Source organism: Bos javanicus, chromosome 11 (genome assembly GCF_032452875.1).
Source record: "Bos javanicus breed banteng chromosome 11, ARS-OSU_banteng_1.0, whole genome shotgun sequence".
Lineage (NCBI taxonomy): Eukaryota > Metazoa > Chordata > Mammalia > Artiodactyla > Bovidae > Bos > Bos javanicus.
In genome coordinates, this window is record NC_083878.1 from 25,931,429 (window position 1) to 25,955,284 (window position 23,856).

At 38.3% G+C, this 23,856-nt stretch overlaps 1 protein-coding gene across 7 annotated transcripts in view; it reads right to left on the minus strand.

Annotated features, from left to right (window-relative positions):
* THADA (THADA armadillo repeat containing) overlaps positions 1–23,856 on the minus strand; it is a 337,352-nt gene that overhangs the window by 288,006 nt on the left and 25,490 nt on the right. For 6 of the 7 annotated variants that reach the window (XR_009739347.1, XM_061432209.1, XM_061432204.1 and 3 more), the window contains 5 exons: positions 22,786–22,909; positions 11,809–11,960; positions 8,236–8,449; positions 1,355–1,490; positions 961–1,097 (listed from right to left, as the gene is read on the minus strand). Coding sequence is in view for 6 of the 7 variants with exons in the window: in XM_061432209.1 (XP_061288193.1) it covers positions 961–1,097; positions 1,355–1,490; positions 8,236–8,449; positions 11,809–11,960; positions 22,786–22,909 (763 nt within the window). In the remaining variant the exon portion in view is untranslated. The remainder of the gene's footprint in view (positions 1–960; positions 1,098–1,354; positions 1,491–8,235; positions 8,450–11,808; positions 11,961–22,785; positions 22,910–23,856) is intronic. The other variant, XM_061432207.1, reaches the window with a different exon arrangement.

The following is a 23,856-nucleotide window of genomic DNA, read 5'->3' on the forward strand; positions in this document are numbered from 1 at the left end:
ACCAGGCACTGTGCCGAGTGCAAGGGAGGAAATCATAGACAAAACTCCCGGTTAAATTGCAACAACTCCAATGAAGGAGAAATCTATGGGAAGGGGAGAGTGCTAAGAGACAAGACTGGCAGGGCAGTAGGAACGAAATTATTATAGAATCTAGCCACTAACATGTTTTAAATAAAAAGGAAGGGGGATGGGCAGAGCACAAGGGTTAAGTAAAGATAATGAGTAACATGATAAATGATATGACTAGAAAAGATTACTTTGGATGTAGTAAAAAGGAAATGGAAGGAGATGAGAGCAGATGTGGGGAAACAAGAGAGGATAAAAGCCTGCAGTAAGGTAAGAAGATGCAGATAAAAGAAGAAGAGATGTAACAGATATTTAAGGGGCACCACTGAAAGAACGTGGAGATAGGCTAGATAGGAGTAAAGGGGAGATGTCGGGCAGCCCTAGCTCCTGACTTGCACAAACAGGTCTCTGGTAGAACAGTTTGCAAAGATAAAAGAGGGGAGGGAAAGAAAGATGAAATTTCATGAGTTCAATTCTGGACATTCTGAGCGTCTCTTCCAATTTTTTTTTTTTTTCATTTAAATGGCCTTTGTGTCCAGTGGTCTTTGCCTATCCCAGATTCCCAACAAGCTGCCTTCTCTACTGAACCCCATCAACTGCTCTCTAATTTATACGGCCCGCTTCCCCAGTCCCAACCAGAATACAAACCTGGTAGGCTGTATTCTGAAATGACAATATTATAAAATCCAATTTACCCCGGAGAAGGAAGCACCTTGCTGACCACCTGACTATTTATTTACCTAGGTTATTTTTTTATAGTTAAAAAATATTACCCAATAGGCGGAAATATCACCAGTCATAATAATAATGTCTTTGTCCCCCATTTAACCTATCTCTCTGAAGAAATGAGTAAGGGAAAAAACACAGTAATTCTAGCTTTTTCCCTTTACTGACCTGCATCAGTGTCATTGGGGATGAGGCCTTCTGGGGAGGAGCTCTGAATGACTGGAGACACCACGGCCGAGAGCCTATAGGAGGTCACAAGGAGCTTCTCCACCACGGGTCTCCACTCACTCACCAACTGCAGGCTGCTGCAACAAGGATGTGAGAGGAATTTATACGAAAAGCCAAAACCACATTTTCAAGATGGAAACAGACAAAAGGGATCAAAGGAATTTGGGTTTCAAAATCATGCCATCCATGAAATATGTAAGACACAAAGTATATGTATATATGTTTTCATTTTTAATTATCTTTAAGGCAATATGTTCCTTTCCCAAGACACATTCCAACAGGAGTTTAAAGCTCAGAAGTGAGTATTCAGGAGACGACAGGGGGATATACTTACTTCAGAGGCAGCTTTCGCAAAGCTCCTGTTATACAGTGGACCCGCCCATACATTGGAAATGACGCTGCTGCCTGAAGCAGAGAATTTTCAGCCCGAGATACTTCTTCCTCAAGATTTTCCAACAAGCATTTGATAACTAAAAAATGCAAAACAAAACAAAACCCACCAAAATAACACCAGTTTAAAAACACATTTACAAATCTGTGCAAAGCAGAACAGTTCCCACAAAGACATCCAACTCAACTGAATTTTATACTAGAGGTTTCTGAATGAAAAAAGAGATTATCCAAGCTTATCCAGCCTGTTCTCCATTTCCAGTTAAGGCAGAACCCGTGTCTCTGCCCTGACTTCCTGGATCCATTTACAGCATTCATTCTGGATCATTCCTCCTAGGCATCCTATATCTGGGTTAGCAAATCCCAGGCCCATATGCCATGCGCTACTGGATGCTTGGGGCTGGTGCACTGGGACGATCCAGAGGGAGGGTATGGGGAGGGAGGAGGGAGGATGGTTCAGGATGGGGAACACAGGTATACCTGTGGCGGATTCATTTCGATATTTGGCAAAACTAATACAATATTGTAAAGTTTAAAAATAAAATAAAATTTTAAAAATAAAATAAAATAACGGTTTTATTGAGCTATGACTCACACACCATACAATTTATACATTCAAAGTGTACAAGTCAATGGTTTTTAGGATATTCACAGCTATGTGCAAAACCCACCACCGCAGTGAGTTTTGGAACATTTTAATCTGCCCCCCTCAGAAAAGCTTTATCCACTGCCAGACACTCCCTTCCCTGTGCCTCTCACCTCCCTCAGCCTAGGCCATCACTTGCCTGTTTTCTGCCTATTCTGGACACAACCATATAAATCTAATCATACAATATGTGGCTTCTTTCAAAGTTCATCCATGTTATAGCATGTATATTTCATTACTTTAAACAGCTGAATAACAGTCCATTGCATGGATAAACGACATTTTATTTATCCGTTTATTGGATGATAGACATGTGAGTTGTTTCCACTTTTTGGCTATTATGAATCATGCTGCTATGAACATTCACACACAATTTTTGTCCGGACACAGTTTTTACTTTTCTTCACTAAATGCCCATAATGGACTGAATGTCTGTGTCTCCCTGCCCTTGCCCCAAACTCATGTTGAAACCCTCACCCTCATTGCAATGGTATTCAGAGGTAGCATCTTTAGGAAGTAATCAGGTTTAGCTAAGGTCATGACAGTGGGACCCCCATGATGGGATTAGTGTCCTTATAACAGGAGGAGGAGAGACCAGAGCTTGCTCTCTCCTGCATGAGAGAGCAGACTGAGAAGACTGCTTTCTACAAATCAGGAAGAGGGTTCTCACCAGGAACCAAATCACTTGACCCTGTAATCTTGATCTTCGCAGCTGCCAGAACTGTGAGAAATAAATGCCTGTTGTTTAAGTTATCCGCTCATGGTATCTTGTTAAAGCAGCCTGAGCTGACTAAGACAATGTCCAAGAGAGGAACTGTGGAGTCATATGGAAATTCTATGTTTACCCTTTCGAGAAACTAGACATCTTTTTCCAAAGGGACCAGACCAGTTTACGTTCCCATCAACAGTCTGTAGGAGAGATCCATTTTTTCTGAATCCTCATCAACACTAGTTATCACCTATTTTTTCTTTAATTATAGCCATCTTACTGAGTGTGCAGTACTTCCTCATTGTGATTTTGATTTGCATGTTCCTAACAGCTAAAGGGAGAAGGCAATGGCACCCCACTCCAGTACTCTTGCCTGGAAAATCCCATGGACGGAGGAGCCTGGTGGGCTGCAGTCCATGGGGACGCTAAGAGTCGGACACAACTGAGCAACTTCACTTTCACTTTTTCAGTTTCATGCATTGGAGAAGGAAATGGCAACCCACTCCAGTATTCTTGCCTGGAGTATTCCAGGGATGGGGGAGCCTGGTGGGCTGCCGTCTATGGGGTCGCACAGAGTCAGACATGACTGAAGCGACTTAGCAGCAGCAGCAACAGCTAAAGATGCTAAGCATCTTTTCATCCACTTATTGTTTATATTCATGTTTTTTGGAGGAATATCTATTCAGATTCTTTGTCTGTTTTTTTTTTTTTTTGTATATAAAATAGATTCTAGATATTATTACAATTTTATTACATATATATTATTCTTATACATATAGTTTCATTATACATACAGTTTTCCCATAACTACCCAGACACATAGAATATTTAAATTTTAGGTACGTGTCCTCTTGTCACTAAATATAATACAAAGCTTGTAGTATCAAAATACTAAGCTTATAAATCAAAAGATTATCTGGGAGAAAGAATCTTCATAGAAGGTGCTTAAAGTACATTCAGTGTGTCAATCCCTCCAGAAATTTCTTGAATCTACTTATATAGATAGAGAATAGTCTACCTAGGCTACCTTTGTCTGTTTTTTAATTTGGTTATATCCTTTTATTAGTGAGTTGTAAAAGTTCCTTATATATTCTAGATACAAGGCCCTTAACAAATAAAATTATTTGCAAATATTTTTCCCACTCTACAGGTTGTCTTCTAACTTTCTTGTTGGCATCCTTGACACACAAAAGTTTCAAATTTGTGTGTCAAAGTTTCAAAATCCAATTTATCTACTTTACTCAAGATCACAAAGATTTACACCTAGGTTTTATTCTAAGAGTTTTATTGTTTAACTCTCGCATGTAGCTCTTTAATCCATTTTAAGCTAATTTTTGCATATAGTATGAGGTACTGCGTCAAATTTTGTTCTTCTGCATGTGGACATCCAGTTATCTAGCAGGGTGGATGTCTCCCCTCACCATTCAGGAGAGGGTTATATTTTAAGTTTCAGAATTGTGTATAACCAGTAAATTATTCATATTTAGAAAATTTAAAGAATTCCCAAAAATCATTTGGGGAAAGACAAACAACCCCACATAAAACTGAACAAATGGCATGAAAATGCATTTCCTAGCAGGGGTAGAAGTGAATGGCTTATAAACATGTAAAAAGATGCCCAATTACATTAGTAATCAGGAAAATGCGAGATGAAACCACATGAGACACCATTTGATATTCTGCAAATTTTTTAAATCTGATAATAGCAAGTTATAGTGATGCACTACAATTCTCCTAATTTATTGGTGGGTGGGAGTGTAAACTGAAAATCTACTTGACATCACCTAGTAAAGTTGAAGATGCATATATTTTATGACTAGGCTACTTTTCTGTTTATCATAAACTCTTAGACATATGCATTAGAAGTTATATCTAATAACATAACAAGAATAACAAGCATTTCACATTGGCATTACTTATATAGAAAAAAGAAGTTCATCAATAGGAGAATGCTTTAATACATTGTAGTAAATTTGTATAATATATATAGGACTATATAATATTCATAATCATGTATTAATCAAAGAAAATATAATATATAAATAGGTAGTAAAATCTTGGTAAAAGCAAGACAAAAGATTAATATTAAACATAGGGCAATAATTAGAAGGTGAGAGGAGGGAACTAGGATAAGCAAGAGGCTTCAATGCTATGGGTGCACTACACTACTTAAGCTAGGTGTTATCACCTAGCTTGTGATATCACAAGCTTGGGATACCTTGTGAAATTTTTATACTATTACTATTTAGATTCTCTATATATATGTATTCTATATATATACTTTTTATGTTTTAAATATTTTATGAAATTTTAAAATGTCTTGGACTTAAAAGCCTCTTCATGAAGCATGAACTCCCCAGTTCACCCCAGTTGTAGACCTCGTCTTATCATCTTATCAGGGTCTCCTCTGGAACCCGGCCCTGAAACAATTAGAGTTGGGCACATGTCACCTTCCACGGCAACGTCATCTCTCTGTGCCAAGCTCTATGGCTACATCTCTACCAGAACTATCTATGGCTCCTAATTCTCTCCCATTATTAGTTCTCTTTTTCGTGGCTTTTTCCACCATTTTAGAACACTGTTCACCTTTCTTTCTAGATCTGACCTTTGTTTTACTTAATAAAATTCCTATCTGTCTTTATTTATAGTACAATTCCAAAATGAAGACTCAATAGGATAAAATAACCTCCAACAAATATTTGTTTAAAATCATTAGGTCTATCCACCAGAAAATTACTAGACATAATCAATGACTATAGTAAAGTTGCAGGATATAAAATCAACACACAGAAATCCCTTGCATTCCTATACACTAATAATGAGAAAACAGAAAGAGAAATTAAGGAAACAATTCCATTCACCATTGCAACGGAAAGAATAAAATACTTAGGAATATATCTACCTAAAGAAACTAAAGACCTATATATAGAAAACTATAAAACACTGGTGAAAGAAATCAAAGAAGACACTAATAGATGGAGAAATATACCATGTTCATGGATTGGAAGAATCAATATAGTGAAAATGAGTATACTACCCAAAGCAATTTATAGATTCAATGCAATCCCTATCAAGCTACCAACAGTATTCTTCACAGAGCTAGAACAAATAATTTCACAATTTGTATGGAAATACAAAAAACCTCGAATAGCCAAAGCGATCTTGAGAAAGAAGAATGGAACTGGAGGAATCAACCTACCTGACTTCAGGCTCTACTACAAAGCCACAGTTATCAAGACAGTATGGTACTGGCACAAAGACAGAAATATTGATCAATGGAACAAAATAGAAAGCCCAGAGATAAATCCACGCACATATGGACACTTTATCTTTGACAAAGGAGGCAAGAATATACAATGGATTAAAGACAATCTCTTTAACAAGTTGTGCTGGGAAATCTGGTCAACCACTTGTAAAAGAATGAAACTAGACCACTTTCTAACACCATACACAAAAATAAACTCAAAATGGATTAAAGATCTAAACGTAAGACCAGAAACTATAAAACTCCTAGAGGAGAACATAGGCAAAACACTCTCTGACATACATCACAGCAGGATCCTCTATGACCCACCTCCCAGAATATTGGAAATAAAAGCAAAAATAAACAAATGGGACCTAATTAACCTTAAAAGCTTCTGCACATCAAAGGAAACTATTAGCAAGGTGAAAAGACAGCCTTCAGAATGGGAGAAAATAATAGCAAATGAAGCAACTGACAAACAACTAATCTCAAAAATATACAAGCAACTCCTACAGCTCAACTCCAGAAAAATAAATGACCCAATCAAAAAATGGGCCAAAGAACTAAATAGACATTTCTCCAAAGAAGACATACAGATGGCTAACAAACACATGAAAAGATGCTCAACATCACTCATTATCAGAGAAATGCAAATCAAAACCACTATGAGGTACCATTTCACACCAGTCAGAATGGCTGCGATCCAAAAGTCTACAAATAATAAATGCTGGAGAGGGTGTGGAGAAAAGGGAACCCTCTTACACTGTTGGTGGGAATGCAAACTAGTACAGCCACTATGGAGAACAGTGTGGAGATTCCTTAAAAAACAGGAAATAGAACTGCCTTATGACCCAGCAATCCCACTGCTAGGCATACACACTGAGGAAACCAGAAGGGAAAGAGACACGTGTATCCCAATGTTCATCGCAGCACTGTTTATAATAGCCAGGACATGGAAGCAACCTAGATGTCCATCAGCAGATGAATGGATAAGAAAGCTGTGGTACATATACACAATGGAGTATTACTTAGCCATTAAAAAGAATACATTTGAATCAGTTCTAATGAGGTGGATGAAACTGGAGCCTATTATACAGTGAAGTAAGCCAGAAGGAAAAACATCAATACAGTATACTAACGCATATATATGGAATTTAGAAAGATGGTAACAATAACCTGGTGTACAAGACAGCAAAAAAGACACTGATGTATAGAACAGTCTTTTGGACTCTGTGGGAGAGGGAGAGGGTGGGAAGATTTGGGAGAATGGCATTGAAACATGTAAAATATCAGGTAAGAAACGAGTCGCCAGTCCAGGTTCGATGCACGGTACTGGATGCTTGGGGCTAGTGCACTGGGATGACCCAGAGGGATGGTATGGGGAGGGAGGCGGGAGGAGGGTTCAGGATGGGGAACACATGTATACCTGTGGCGGATTCATTTTGATATTTGGCAAAACTAATACAATTATGTAAAGTTTAAAAATAAAATAAAATTTAAAAAGAAAAAAAAAAAGAAGTAAAATCATTAGGTCTAAAGATCTAAAACAACTCAGATCCTAGGTTTTGGAACTGGCTATATGGAAAGAGCAAAAGGCAAGAGTGTGTTAGCCAGTTAAAATATAAACCCCAACAGACAGAGGAACTTTGCTCTACATAAAATTAACAAAGATGAACTGGCTATGTGAAGTGAGTCACTTAGTCATGTCCGACTCTTTGCAGCTCCATAGACTATACAGTCCATGGAATTTTCCAGGCCAGAATACTGGAGTGGTAGCTTTTCCCTTCTCCAGGGGATCTTCCCAACCCAGGGATCAAACCCAGGTCTCCCACATTGCAGGCGGATTCTTTACCAACTGAGCCATAAGGGAAGCCTGATCTGGCTACAGTCATAGTAAAATTTCTGCAGAGAAAAAAGTACATTTTTGGTAAACAAAGCAAAGTCTTATTTATATAAAAGCTCTAGTAATGTACATTTTCATATGTACTTATTTAACATGAATCCTCTGTTTAGAAATAATATAGTTGAATAAACTATTTATGTGCAAAGGAGAAATCCATGATATACTTACATGCTGGTAAACTATTAAGCTGGTAAACTCTTAAGTAAAAGAAAAAACCACAGAGTAAGTGTTTAACCATTAGATATCCTAACCATATGAACAGTGAGAGAGTAAGATACTGGTTTTGATAAGGAAAAGCAAAAGGTCATTTCCTCAATACGAACCTATTAATGTGTTACTTTCTACCACAGCAGCAGACTTATCTCCATCTCCACATGCAACCCGCTGAGTTTTTAAGTAAGCAGACAGTGATGACGGCAAAGCATTCTGCCAGATTAAGAAGTTCAGTAGGTAGGAAGCTGTTACACAGTCATACGGTTTGGTGCTGGTACTAAGCTCCAGAGCTGCTTGGAATAAGCCTTGCAGTTTCACTGAACCCTAGGATAAAGCAGAGACTCAGTCATTGTCGCTGAAACATTTCTTTAATTTGAAGGAAAAACACATATTTAAAGACAGAGCTTGCCACACAACTGTAACTCAATATGAACGCTAATTCCCTGAAGACAGGCTGATGTTTTTATTAATTAAATGATTATTAATCACTTCTAGAGATCTTCCCTGGTAGCTCAGACGGTAAAGCGTCTGCCTACAATGCGGGAGACCTGGGTTCAATCCCTGGGTCGGGAAGATCTCCTGGAGAAGGAAATGGCAACCCACTCCAGTATTCTTGCCTGGAAAATCCAATGGATGGAGGAGCCTGGTAGGCTACAGTCCATGGGGTCGCAAAGAGTCGGACACAACTGAGCAACTTCACTTTAATCAGTTCTAGTGATGCAAGTCTTGAAAGTAATTTCAGTTGGGAAATTCAAAAAGAAAAACTTTTTCTTCAGCAAAAGTATACTTTTTCCTGTAGAAATTCTGCTATGACCATAACCAGATCATCGTCATTATTTCTGTATAGCCCAAGTTCTTTTACATGGCAAGAAAGGTTTATTTTACTGGGCATCAACCTCCTGCCCTTCTCCCCAGCTGATTCCTATAGAGCTAGTTCAAAGGAGAAAAACACACATACACATGAAGGCTGAGTGGCAAAGAATTGATATTTTTGAATTGTGGTGCTAGAGAAGACTCTTGAGAATCCCTTGGGCTGCAGGGACATCAAACCAGTCAACCCTAAAGAAAATCAACCTTGAATATTTATTGGAAGGACTGATGCTGAGCTGAAGCGCCAATACTTTGAACACCTGATAGGAAGAGCCAACTCACTGGGAAAAAAACCCTGATGCTGGGAAAGATTGAGGGCAGGAGGAGAAGCAGGGAGTTGGGGGTGGGGGGGCGGGTGACAGAGGATAAGATGGTTGGATGGCATCACCGACTCAATGGACATGAGTTTAAGCAAACTCTGGGAGATAGGGAAACACAGGAAAGCTTGTCAGGCTGCAGTTCATGGGGTTGCAAAGAGTCAGATACAACTTAGCAACTGAACAACAATGAAAATACAAACTCATCAGGCTGTTCCTGGCAAAGCTCCACATGTATGTGTGAAAAGCAGAGTGATAAGATCAACCTCAGAAACTCTGCATCAGCTCCCACAGCTGTGTCTCATCTAAATATCCACTCACACAGCCTGTCCTCAAGAAGACAGGACAAAGGGCAGGTCACTGTAATAACGCATGGAAGGGCACGGGGCTGAGGACAGAGACATGGATCCTAGTCCCAGCTCCACGGTTAACAAGTTGTTTGTTTCACCACTCAGGGTTTTGTTGCTCAATAATATTCAATCTAATAAAATTATCTCATAACTGTTTAATATAAGGGAAAAAATCATAAATGTAATTTTGAATTTGATCATAGATATATCAATATTTAATAATGTCTTCAAATATCAGGTAATAGATTCAAATATAGCTTACTTTTACTTAAATTCTTTGCTGTTTCATGCTTAATTTTTTATGACCTAAAAAACTGAAAGACACTGGTCAGAAGCTCAAATCTAAATAAACATTAGAAAGAAATCAATCAGGCATCTAAATCATTTTTTGTAACTGACAATAAGTCCCTAAACTGCCTAACTAGCCAATTAGTAAGAAACAAAATAAATAGCCTTTGGAATTTAAAACAGCACCTTTGTTCTTTCATTTCAGGACAGGCAAAACACAACAAAAAGACCTTGGATATGTAGCTCCAAAAGAAAGAAGTGCAAGAGACTAGGTGAGTAGTAAAGTCATATATTTGAAAGATATGCATGCCATCAAAATACGAATATACAGGTCCTTAGAGAGATTAGGCCAGCATTCAAACAATGTTTTCAAGTTAACTATATTAAAACGTTAATTATATACTACATAGGTTCTACTCAAAGACTTTGAAAGTATAATGTGTAATTAATATTTTAAAGTCTCAAATGCCTATTCTTAGGACCAGTTTACTAATACACAAGCCAGACCAAATATATAACCACCAGAATCCTAGAGCAAGCCATATGTCCTAAGTTCCTGAATTCTATAGTTTGTGTCTCTATACCATGCACATGTTTATCAAAATAGTTACACAGTTCATGTGAGAACCAGGTATTTCACATAGGTACAATAATATATACCTTTCTCCACTCCAGATACTCTGAAAATAGTTAAGACTGATGCACAGTTATATATATGATACAAAGCTACAGTGTGATGAAAGGTAAGAGGCAAGGGTTGGTAGAAGGAGAGAAAAAGAAAGAGAAAGCATCTTCTTTAAAAACTCATAAAGTACAAAAATGAGCAGCCTAAGCACTGAAGAAGCTTCTGTTCATCAAGGCCCCTGAAAGACTGCCAGGACAAGCAGACACTACAGAGCAACTCTCAATTTGAAGCCAAATCAGAAGAGATGTCTGAGGTTTTGCAATGTCCTCCAGAAGCAGTGGAAACCCCCTGGGCTCTCTGACACGAACTCCTACAGAATCCCACTGCATCTACAAGAGCCTAATAGCTGGAGCCCAGACGATGGCTCAGCTGCTACCCCTGAAGGCTCCCGTGGCCTCTATAGAGCTCCCACAGGAGCCACAGTAAAGCTCTAGAGCCAGGCACCCCACCGCTACTGGTGACTTCACTGCCCAAGATTAGGTCTCAAAGGTAGAGTCAAATACCTGGGCTATGGGGTCCCCCTGAAGACCCATTCCCAAGCTGTGCCTTCATTCCTGAGCCCATCTTTGATTCTCACCCCGAGGTAGGACGAGCAAGGCATGAGGCAAAGCGTGGGGGTTGGGGTAGAACGCCCAGGGAGAGAACTGTTGTTAACCTCAAGTACTCTGAGTTTCAGTCTCAGTTTAGCTATTGCTTATTGGAACATCAGAAACATGTTCTCTACCTCACTTACAGGCACGTCCCAGTCCACGAAGCAGAGAGATTATCTCAAAAAAAAATCAAGTTACTGTAAGTGATGTGTTTTGATCGAATATTAACAGGTCCAGGGGAACTGGGGAGACCACAGTTTACTGAAATCTATCGATAATCTTGTAAACAATAAAACCTACTGCTTCCTACACTTCCCTTGTTATCAAAACAAGTTTTTAAAAAAGCAAAGCTCACTGATTTGGATTTTCTTTCTCTTACAACATTTCCTCCAGCCCCACTACCCATCCCTACCTTTGCCATCCCACCACCTGCATCTGGAGAGGTAGTAATAACTGAAACAGAAGATGCAAGAAGGCAGAAGCAAAGAACCTGGACAATCCACAGACTGCTTTATCTGCTGCTAAGACAGAAATTTTTCATGCATACATCACATTTACACTTACAGAAGAAAAGTCCAAATACCTGAAATTGTACAAATGTTTTTGGTAACTTCATCAGAAGATCAAATGCTAAAATTTTCACTTCTTCAAAAGTGCCAGTTAAACATTCCATTAGTGTTTGGAAACGACCAACATCAATATCATGACTCAGCTGATACACTGTTTGGACTCTACCTAAAAATTAAAAAAAAATTTTTTTTAAGTGAACAGTAAGAAAAGGAAATCAACATTTTAAAGTTATTTAGCCAAATTAACAGAAAATTAGTATAAAAAGAACTCACTTATACTTCACTCACAATAGCATAAGAAATATTTCTAGTAATTTACAAAAATGATAAAATAATAAGTATTACAATTCTACAAACAGAGAAGACATATTTTTTAAATAACCATTTTTAAAAATTGAAGAATAGTTCATTTACAATGTTCTGCTAGTTTCAGGTGTGCACCAAAGTGATTGTCACCTACACACTTGTTTTAGATTATTTTCCATTATAGGTTATTAAAAGATACGTGCTACACAGAAGGTCCTTGTTGGTGATCTATTTGATATGTAATAGTGTGTATATGTTAATCCCAAACTAGTAATTTACCTCCCCCCCCCCCCACCCCATGAGCCCCTTTGGTAACCATAAGTTTGCTTTCTATGTCTATGAGTCTGTTTTGTAAATAAATTCATTTGTATCATTTTTGAAGAATTCCACATGTAAGTCATATCATACACTTGTCTTTCTCTGCCTGACTTCACTTAATACGATAACGCCTAGGTCCATCCATGCTGGTGCAAATGACATTCTTTCTGATGGCTGAGTAGTATTCCACTCTGTGTGTGTGTGTGAGTGTGTGTATGTATACACATCATTTTTATTCCTTCGTTGATGGGCATTTGGGCTGTTTCAATATCTTACTACTGTAAACAGTGCTGCTGTGAACATGCATGTATCTTTTTGAATTAAAGTTTTCATCTTTTCAGATATATGCCCAGCAATGGGAATTGCAGGATCATATGGTAATTCTGTTTTTAGTTTTTTAAGGAACTTCTTACTGTTCTCTGGGCTTCCCTGGTGGTTCAGCAGTAAAGAATCTGCGTGCAAAAAGTGAAAGTTGCTCAGTCGTGTCTGACTCTTTGCAACTCCATGGAGTAAACATGCCTAAAATTCTCTAGGCCAGGGTACTGGAGTGGGTAGCCTTTCCCTTCTCCAGGCGATCTTCCCAACCCAGGGACTGAACCCAGGTCTCCCATATTGAAGGCAGATTCTTTACCAACTGAGCCACAAAGGAAGCCCAAGAATACTGGAGTGGGTAGCCTATCCCTTCTCCAGGAGAGCTTCCCAACCGAGGAATTGAACCGGGGTCTCCTGCATTGCAGGTGGATTCTTTACCAAATGAGCTATGAGGGAAGCCGTGCAATGCAGGTGACCCGGGTTTAATCCCTGGATCGGGAAATCCTCTAGAGGAGGGCATGGCAACCCACTCCAGTATTCTTGCCTGGAGAATGGCATGGACAGAGGAGCCTGGCGGACTACAGTCCATGGAATCACAAAGAGTTGGACAAGACTGAAGCAACTAAGCAGCAGCAACAGCATACTGTTCTCCATGGTGGCTGCACCAATTCACATTCCCACCAACAGTATAGGAGGATTCCTTTTTTCCATACTCTCTCCAGCATTCATTATTTGTAGACTTTCTCAATGATGGACATTCTGACTGGTGAAAGGTGATACTTCATTGTAGGTTTTGTTTTTTTTTGGCTGCACCACATGCCATGAGCCTGTGGAATCTTAATTCCCCAACCAGGGATCAAACCCAGGCCTGCTGCAATGGAAGCACAGAGTCCTAACCACTGGACAGCCAGGGAATTCCCACTCATTGTAGTTCTGATTCGTGTTTCTCTAGTAATTAGCGATACTGAGCAACTTTTCATGTCAGATGGCCATCTGTATTTCTCCTTTGAAGAAACATCTATCTAAGTCTTCCGTCCATTTTAATTGAGGTTTTTTTTTTATATTAAGAGTATGAGCAAAAGATAAAAAATAAAGTATGAGCTGTTCGTGTATCTTGAAAATTAATCCTTTGTCTGTAGCATTATTTGCAGATCTTTTCTCCCAGTCTAAAGGCTATCTTTTCATTTTGTTTATGATTTCCTTTGCCTTGCAAAAGTTTTCAAGTTTAATTAGGTCCCATTTGTTTATTTGTTTTTATTTCCATTACTCAGGAGACGGAGCCATAAAATACTGCTGCAATTTATGTCAAAGAGTGTTCTGCCTCTGTTTGCCTCTAAGAGTTTTACAATATCCAGTCTTACATTTAGGTCTTTAATCAATTTTGAGTTGATTTTTGTATATGGCGTTAGACAACGTTCTAGTTTTATATGTTTACATGTAGCTGTCCCAATTTTCCCTGCACCACGTATTAAAGAGAATGTCTTTTCTCCAACATATACCCTTGCTTCCTCTGTTGTAAATTAACTGACTGTAAGTGCATGGGTTTACTTCTTTTTATTCTGCTCCATTGATCTATATGTCTGTTTTTTTGACGGTACCACATTGTTTTAACGACTAGCTTTGTAGTAGTCTGATGTCAGGGAGTGTTATTCTTCATCAAGATTGCTTTGGCTATTGGGGGGTCTTACATGTTTTCATTCAAATTTGAAAATTTTTGTTCCAGTACTGTGAAAAATGCCATTGGTAATTTGATAGGGATTCCATTAAATCTGTAGGGTAGTATGGTCATTCCAACAATATTGATTCTTCCAATCCAAGAACATGGTGTATCTTTCCATTAGTTTGTAACATCTTCAGTTTCTTTCATCGTGTCTTACACAGTTTTCAGAGTACAGGTCTTTGGCTTACTTAGATAGGTTTATTCCCAGGTATTTCACTCCTTTTGATGCAAAGATATACGGGACTGTTTCTGTAATTTCTCTTTCTGATACTTCATTATTAGTGTATAGAAATGCAACACATTTTTCTACATTAATTTTGTACCCAGCAGGTTTACCCAATTCATTAATGAGTTCTAGTAGTTTTCAGGTAGCATCTTTAGGATTTTCTATGTGTAACATCATGTCATCTGCAAATAGTGACAGTCTTAGTTCTTTTCCTATTTCGATTCTTTTTACTTCTTTTTCTTTTTCTGACTGCCATGGCTAGGATTTCCAAAACTATGTTGAATAAAAGTGGTGAGAGTGGACATCCTTCTCTTGTTTCTGATCTCAGAGGGAATGCTTTATGCATTTCACCACTGAGTATGATGTTAGCTGTGCACTTGTCATATGTGGCCTGTATTATGTTGAGACATGCTCCCTCTCTGCCTACTTTCTGAAGTGTTTTTATTCAAAGTTTTATCATAAAAACAAAAGGGAGAGAAAAGACCTACAAAAACAAACCCAAAACAATTAATAAAATGACAAAACGAATAGACATACTGATAATTACCTTCATCTAAATGCTCCAACCAAAAGACATAAACTGGCAGAATGGATACAAAAACAGAACCCAAATATATGCTGCCTACAAGAGACTCGTACAGATCCAGAGACACATAAAGACTGAAAATGAGGGGACAGAAAAAGGTATTCCATGCAAATGGAAATCAAAAGAAAGACTGAGCAGCAATACTAGCACCAGACAAATAGACTGTAAAATATAGACTGTTATAAGAGACAAAGAATGACACTATATAATGATCAAAGGGTCAATTCAAGAAGGAGATTTAACAATTATAAATATATGCTGCTGCTGCTGCTGCTGCTAAGTCACTTCAGTCATGTCCAACTCTGTGCAATCCCACAGATGGCAGCCCACCAGGCTCCACCATCCCTGGGATTCTCCAGGCAAGAACACTGGAGTGGGTTGCCATTTCCTTCTCCAATGCATGAAAGTGAAAAGTGAAAGTGAAGTCACTCAGTGGTGTCCGACTCTTAGCGACCCCATGGACTGCAGCCTATCAGGCTCCTCCATCCATGGGATTTTCCAGGCAAGAGTACTGGAGTGGGGTGCCATTGCCTTCTCCGTACAAATATATATGCACCCAATATAGGAGCACCTTGTTATATAAGGCAAATGTTAACACAGAAGGAGAAACTGACAGTAACAACAATGGAAGACTTTAACATCCCACTTACATCAACAGCAGACCATCCAGACAGAAAATCAGTAAGGAAACACAGGCTTTAAATGATACATTAGACCAGATGTTCTAAACTGTTATTTAAAGAGCATTCTATCTAAAAGAAGCAGAATACACATTTTTTTCAAGTGTACAGGGAACATTCTCCAGGATAAATCATATGCTGGACTGTAAAGCAAGCCTCAGTAAATTTAAGAAAACTGAAATTGTATCAAGCATCTTTTCTGACCATAATATTATGAGGCTAGAAATCAACTATTAGAAAAAACCTGCGAAATTCAAACACATGGAGGCTAAACAATATGATTCTAAACGACCAATGGCTCACTCAGGAAATCAAAGAGGAAATCAAAAAAGTACCCAGGGACAAACAAAAGGAAATAAATATTTTTTAAAATTTGTTTAAACCTATTTTATTCTCTTTCAAAAAGTTATATATTATATAAAAGATAACTAAGTTATTTTTCAACTAACCAAGTACAAATAATTTAAGAATCCATCTTTTTAAAAAACCCTTCAAGCCTTCTTATCCTAGAATCCAAAGTCCTACCATGCTTTAGGTGAACAGACACAGAATAATCAATATAATGACATATCTTAATAGCATTCCTGGGCATCAACAATAAAGAAAGAATCTTTTTGCCATTCAGGTAAAAAGTTCAATTCATCTACAAAGTGAGAAAAAAATCAGGCTGGCTTCATTCTTTGCCACAGGCGTGTGTAGTGACAGAAGATAGTGCAGCAATGCTAACCAAATCCTCAGGGAAAAGAGGAGTAATGAAAATCTACATATCAAAATCCTATTCCAGTATCAAGTATCAGTTCAGTTCAGTTCAGCCGCTCAGTTGTGTCCGACTCTTTGTGACCCCATGAATTGGAGCACTCCAGGCCTCCCTGTCCATCACCAACTCCTGGAGTTCACGCAAACTCATGTGCATCAAGTTGGTGATGCCATCCAGCCATCTCATCCTCTGTCGTCCCCTTCTCCTCTGTCGTCCCCTTCTCCTCCTGCCCCCAGTCCCTCCCAGCATCAGGATCTTTTCCAACGAGTCAACTCTTCACATGAGGTGGCCAAAGTATTGGAGTTTCAGCTTCAACATCAGTCCTTCCAATGAACACCCAGGACTGATCTCCTTTAGGATGGACTAGTTGGATCTCTCTGCAGTCCAAGGGACTCTCAAGAGTCTTCTTCAACACCACAGTTCAAAAGCATCAATTCTTCAGCACTCAGCTTTCTCCACAGTCCAACTCTCACATCCATACATGACCACTGGAAAAACGGCCTTGACTAGATGGACCTTTGTTGGCAAAGTAATGTCTCTGCTTTTCAATATGCTATCTAGGTTGGTCATAACTTTCCTTCCAAGGAGTAAGCATCTTTTAATTTCATGGCTGCAATCACCATCTGTGGTGATTTTGGAGCCCCAAAAATAAAGTCTGACACTGTTTCCCCATCTATTTCCCATGAAGTGATGGGACCAGATGCCATGGTCTTTGTTTTCTGAATGTTGAGCTTTAAGCCAACTTTTTCACTCTCCTCTTTCACTTTCATCAAGAGGCTTTTTAGTTCCTCTTCACTTTCTGCCATAAGGGTGGTGTCATCTGCATATCTGAGGTTATTGATATTTCTCCTGGCAATCTTGATTCCAGCAGCAATCTAAATATTTTTGAAGGTACAAGAAATCAAGAACTAATTTTCCTAAAAACTCTTCTCAAAGAAAAGATGAATTCTGGCCAGTTAACCAGGAAATAAGAAGAAAAACTACCATTAAAGAATGATCGTGGTCACCAAATCCATTTAATTTTAAGATTAAGATTAAACCTGTGGGAAGATTTCATAGTAGGATGTGAAGAGCATGTAACAAATTGAAGTGAAGTGAAATGAAAGTCGCTCAGTTGTGTCTCCTGGCCAGAATACTGGAGTAGGTAGCCTTTCCCTTCTCCACGGGATCTTCCCAACCCAGGGATTGAACTCAGGTCTCGTGCATTGCAGGCGGATTCTTTACCAGCTGAACCACAAGGGAAGCCCAGGGGTTAATTTAACAAATTAATCCCTCAAAATAATTGAAAATATTTCTAGGCTTAATAAGAAGAATGCTCAATGTTGCTCAATAGAAATCAGCATGTGAGTTTATTTAATCTTAACTCACAACTTAGTCCAACCCTGTGAAATTCATAGGTCAAGCAAGGGAAGTTGTTGTCACTTCAATCACACCTCTGCTCAAATCTGCCTCTTCTTTCCCAATTTAGACATCTCATTTCTTTTTTTTTTTTTTGCCTAATTCCTCTGGCTAAAACTTCTGGTAAAATGTTGAATGCTGAATGTTCAGCAGCAGTGAAAAGGGGCATCTGTGTCTTCTTCCTGAACTTAGGGGAGGAGCTTTTGGTCTTTCACCGTTGAAAACAGTGTTAGCTATGGGGTTTTCTTAACATCCTTTATCACGCCAAGGAAGTTCTCTTCTATTCCTAGTTTGCTGAGTGTTTATCTAAAAGGGTGTGCAATTTTGTCAATACTTTTTCTGCACTGAGATTATCGTGAGTTTTTTATTTTTCTTTGTTCTAATGTGGTATATTACATTTATTGTCTTACATTGAGAAACACCTTTGCATTTCAGGGATAAATTCCACTTACATAGTCATAGTATATAATATTTTTAATATGCTGTTAGATTTGGTTTTCCAGCATTTTCTTTAGACTTTTTGTATGTATATTCGTAAAAGATGCTGTAGTTTTCTTGTGGTATCACTGGTACCAGAGGATACTGGCTTCATAGAATGAGTTAGGAAACTATTTCCCTCCTCTCCAATTTTTTTAATGTTTGAGAAGGAACGGCATTAATTCTTCTTTAAATGTTTAGTAGAATACACCAATGAAGCCAGTCCTCCACTTTTAAGAAGCTTTTGACTCCATCTCTATTTTTTACAGGTCTGTGCAAGTTGTCTACTTTTTGAGTTACCAATTTGTATGTTTCTAGAAACTTGTCTACTTCATATAGGTTATCTAATTTATTAGAAACACAATATAACTGTTTGCAACATTGTCTTATAATCTTCTTTATTTCTATAAGGTCATAGAAATGTCTCTACTTTTATTTCTGATTTTAGTGGTTTACATCATTTTTTACTCTTAGTAAAATTAAAACTTTGTCAATTTTGTTGATCTTTATCAAAAAGACCAACTTTTGGTTTCATTGATTCTGTATTGTTTTTCTATTCTCTATTTCATTTATCTCTGTTCTAATCTCTATTACCTCCATCCTTCTGTAGATGTGAGTTAAGTATGCTCTTCTTTTTCTAATACGATGAGGTATAAAGTTAATTGATTTGAGATCTTTTTTTCTTTCCTAATGTAGGTATTTATAGGTTATAAATCTCCTGATTACCACTGCTTTTGCTTCATCCTAGTTTTGGTAAGTTATATTTTTTCTTCCTCTCAGAGTATTTCTAATTGCCCTCATGATTTCTTCTTTGATTCATTGATTGTTTAACAGCTCTGCTCAAACTGGAAGCCTTCTCTGATACCACTGTATGAAATGACTATTACTCCCAACCTCCAGATACCCTCTATTTCCCTGCCCTTCTCTTCTTGAAACATTTTTTTTCCTACTACTTATCTCCATCTGAAATTCTATGTATTATTCATTGAATTACCGTCTGTCTACCTTCACTAAAGTCAAAGGTCAAAAATGGGAAGAACTCTGCTTTGTACACTGCATATCCTTGGCACTAAATAAATACGTGTTGAACAAACCCTTTTAATCTAATTGTGGAATCCAATTTTTCACCATGAATACAGTGATATTTTATTTCAAATGAGAAGGGTGCATGTGACTTATTCTTCTTGAACCAGGACACACTTGAGGAAAGGCAAAAACAATTTTAACTAATCTCAAATCATAATCTTTCTGTAAAATGATACAAAAACCTACATTAATATTTTTGAGATAAAGATGAAGAATGAATTTACATTTTCCATCCTGTGTTTTTCAGTCATGCTTCTTTTCTTTCTTTTTTGAAAATATGTATTTATTTGGTTATATTGGATCTTTGTTGCAGTATGCAGGCTTAGTTGCCCTTGGGCATATGGGATCTTAGTTCCCCAACTGAGGATCAAACCCTTGTCCTTTACATGGGAAGGTGAACTCTTAACCCCTGGACCAGCAGGGAAGCCCCCCATCATGTTTCTTTAGCCTCCTTTACAGTTAGCGGGTACAGTATGGTTTGCTCTACTGGCATTACCTCTTAGCTGTTTGACACCATTACTGTGCTATCAGTCACTGTCTAACTATATGTGACTCATTCATTATGAAGATGACACAGGTTTTTCACTTGCAAAGTACATTTGAACATGTTCAACTTTTCTCTCAATTGAAAAATTAGCAGTATAATTCAGCCTTAGATATTTCCCATATATCTAGGTATAACTATACATACAGTAGATGTACAGAAAACTTTTTGGTGAATGGATAATCAATCATTCTCAGGTAAAACTTCATTTCTAAATTCAGTTGTAGCACCACTGAAATTCCATAAACTAATGGGTACTCCTGACTTTATTTACTGTGGATGTCATAACAAATCACCATGACCTTGGTGGCTTAAAGCCACAGAAATCTATTTTCTCACAGTTCTGGGAGCCAGAAGTCTAAAATCAAGGTGTCTACAGGGCCATGATCACTCTCAAGAATCTAAGGGAGAATTTATTCCTTGTCTCTTCCAGTTTCTGGCAGCTGCCCGCATTCCCCAGCTTACAGCCCCAGCACTCCCGTCTCTACCTCCACCGTCACAATGACTCCTTTTCTTTTTGTCACATTCCCCTCTGCCTCTCTCTTACAATACCACTTGCAATGGCATTAAAGCCCATCCAGATAATCCAAGATTATGTCAATTTAAGATCTTTAATCGTATCTACAAAAATCCCTTTTCTAAGTAAGGTTCACATTCTCATGAATTCTACGGATTTGGTGTGGGTCTCTTTTGGAGGTCATTTTTCAGTCTACTACACTTAGCTTAATCAAGAGATCAAATTTATTACCATGAATAATGGGACAAACCAACATCATGCATCTCCTGTTATCATGCCTTGAGAAACACACTACATCACCTATGCATTTTCCTGCCAAAAATGCACAACCTGAATCAGGTCATAAGAAAACAATAAAACAGCCCAAACCGAAATACATTCTTCCAAAATGTTAATGTCATGAAATAAGAACATTTCCAAACTGAAAGAGCACAACAATGAATTGCATTGTGTGATTTTGGATTAGTTCCTGGATTGTGGGGGAAAAAAATTTTCTATAAAAAGCCACTTATTAGGACTACCGGTACAATCTGAATAAGAACTATATATTAGATAACAGCATCATATCAACATTAATTCTGGAATTTGATCATTGTGTTATAGTTAGACAATTTAAAGAACAGTGAGGTAAAGCAAATTTGACAAAATAGCAAATTATGAATCTAAGTAGAGAGTACATCGGAGAAGGCAATGGCACCCCACTACAGTACTCTTGCCTGGAAAATCCCATGGACAGAAGAGCTTGGAAGGCTGCAGCAGTCCATGGGGTCGCTGAGGGTCAGACATGACTGAGCGACTTCACTTTCACTTTTCACTTTCATGCATCGGAGAAGGAAATGGCAACCCACTCCAGTGTTGTTGCCTGAAGAATCCCAGGGACGGCAGAGCCTGGTGGGCTGCCATCTATGGGGTCGCACAGAGTTGGACAGGACTGAAGTGACTTAGCAGCAGCAGCAGAGAGTACATGGCTGAACTATTCTTGAAACTTTGCTGTTAATTCCAACTTTTTTAAAACAAAAATTTAAAAGAAATGGGTTTTCTTCAAATGAAGCAAGCTATATTAACAGCAAATAACTGTCTCCCTGCCAAATAATACTTTGCCTAAAAATTTAAACAGAAAAAAAAAATCCATCTATAGTGTCTGGTCCTTTGGCCATTCCCTCCAAAAGAGCAGGACATTTTCCTGTTTGTCTACAGTCAAGGAAGACTGAGCACAAACAAGAAATCATCATTAAAACACATATACATCCATTTATGGGGATAATAAGAATCATTTCTTATCAAAATGAAAATGAAACAACTCGAAGAGGGAAGTTAAATATTCATCTTCTTGAGTACTTCACAGTAGGAGAAACAAAAGGTACAATTAAATCAGAATGCGTGGAAATGACATCCTTATATTGAGTTTTCGAAACCAGATTGAGATTAATGAAACAGATAGCATATAAGGGGAACCACATTTTAACCACAGAGACTCACTGAGGAATGTTATACATAAAAGAAACTATTATTATTTTAATTGCTTAAACTTAAGAGAACAGATTGGGCACTATCCTAAAACAGCAACACATAAATTAGTGGGATGACGTTAGCAACTCTTCTCATAATAAGCATGATCCATGAAAACTGCAGTTTCAGGTCTGCAAATAACAATCACTAAAAAGTTTCTCTCCCATATGCCCTTTACTGGCAAACTGAATTATCTCCAAATAAGAATTATATAATGAGACTTGTTGTTTAGTTGCTAAGTCGTGTCTGATCCTTTTGCGACCCTGTGGACTATAACCCACCAGGCTCCTCTGTCCATGGGATTTCCCAGGCAAGAATATTGGAGCAGGTTCCTTCTCCAGGGGTTCTTTTCAACCCAGGGATCAAATCTGCATCTCCTGCATTGGCTGGCAGATTCTTTACCACTGAGCCACCAGGGAAGCCACTTAACAAGACTAACACCTCCCATAAGAATCTAAACAAAAGACAATAAACCTGAAGCTTCAAGTAAAGCAAAATGTTGACACAGTATACTTTGCAAGAAAACACTTTCCCCAAACATGACTGAACACTTACCTTCTGGCACAGGAAAAACTTCAGCTATTGAGCCTAAAATGGTTAAAGCTGAAAATCTAGTTGGGTAGGAAGAGCCAGGAAACAATGCTTCAAAAAGACTATTGCAAATGGATGACATGAAGTTCTAAAAAAAAAAAAAAAATTTTACAGTAAACATAATTGTACTAACTCACAACAGGTGGGGAAACAGTGGCTGACTTTATTTTTGGGGGGCTCCAAAATCACTGCAGATGTGAGTGCAGCCATGAAATTAAAAGATGTTTACTCCTTGGAAGGAAAGTTATGACCAACCTAGACAGCATATTAAAAAGCAGAGGCATTACTTTGCCAACAAAGGTCCGTCTAGTCAAGGCTATGGTTTTTCCTGTGGTCATGTATGGATGTTAGAGTTGGACTATAAAGAAAGCTGAGCACTGAAGAACTGATGATTTTGAACAGTGTTGGAGAAGACTCTTGAGAGTCCCTTGGACTGCAAGGAGATCCAACCAGTCCATCCTAAAGGAGATCAGTCCTGGGTGTTCACTGGTGGGACTGATGTTGAAGCTGAAACTCTAATACTTTGGCCACCTGATGTGAAGAACTGACTCATTTGAAAAGACCCTGATGCTGGGAAAGATTGAAGGCAGGAGAAGAAGGAGACGACAGAGGATGAGATGGTTGGATGGCATCACTGACTCAATGGACATGAGTTTGGGTAAACTCCGGGAGTTGGTGATGGACAGGGAGGCCTGGCATGCTGCAGTCCATGAGGTGGCAAAGAGTCTGACATGACTGAGCGACCAAACTGAACTGAACAACAGGTTATCTTGAAAGTACCACTAGTACCATTCTAAAGGGTGAATTTTTTTTTTTTCTGCTTTAGAGAGAAAAAAAATTTTTAAGCAATACTAGATGTTCACTTTGCTTGACAATTCAGATTGGCACCCTTGACCATGAGCTTATGACTTCAATGAATCCTATCTTTATAAAGTTAACAAGAAGTACAGAAGACACTGGAAACATTCATTAAAAAGATACGTGCACTCCCACATTCACTGCAGCACTGTTTACAATAGCCATGATACAGAAACA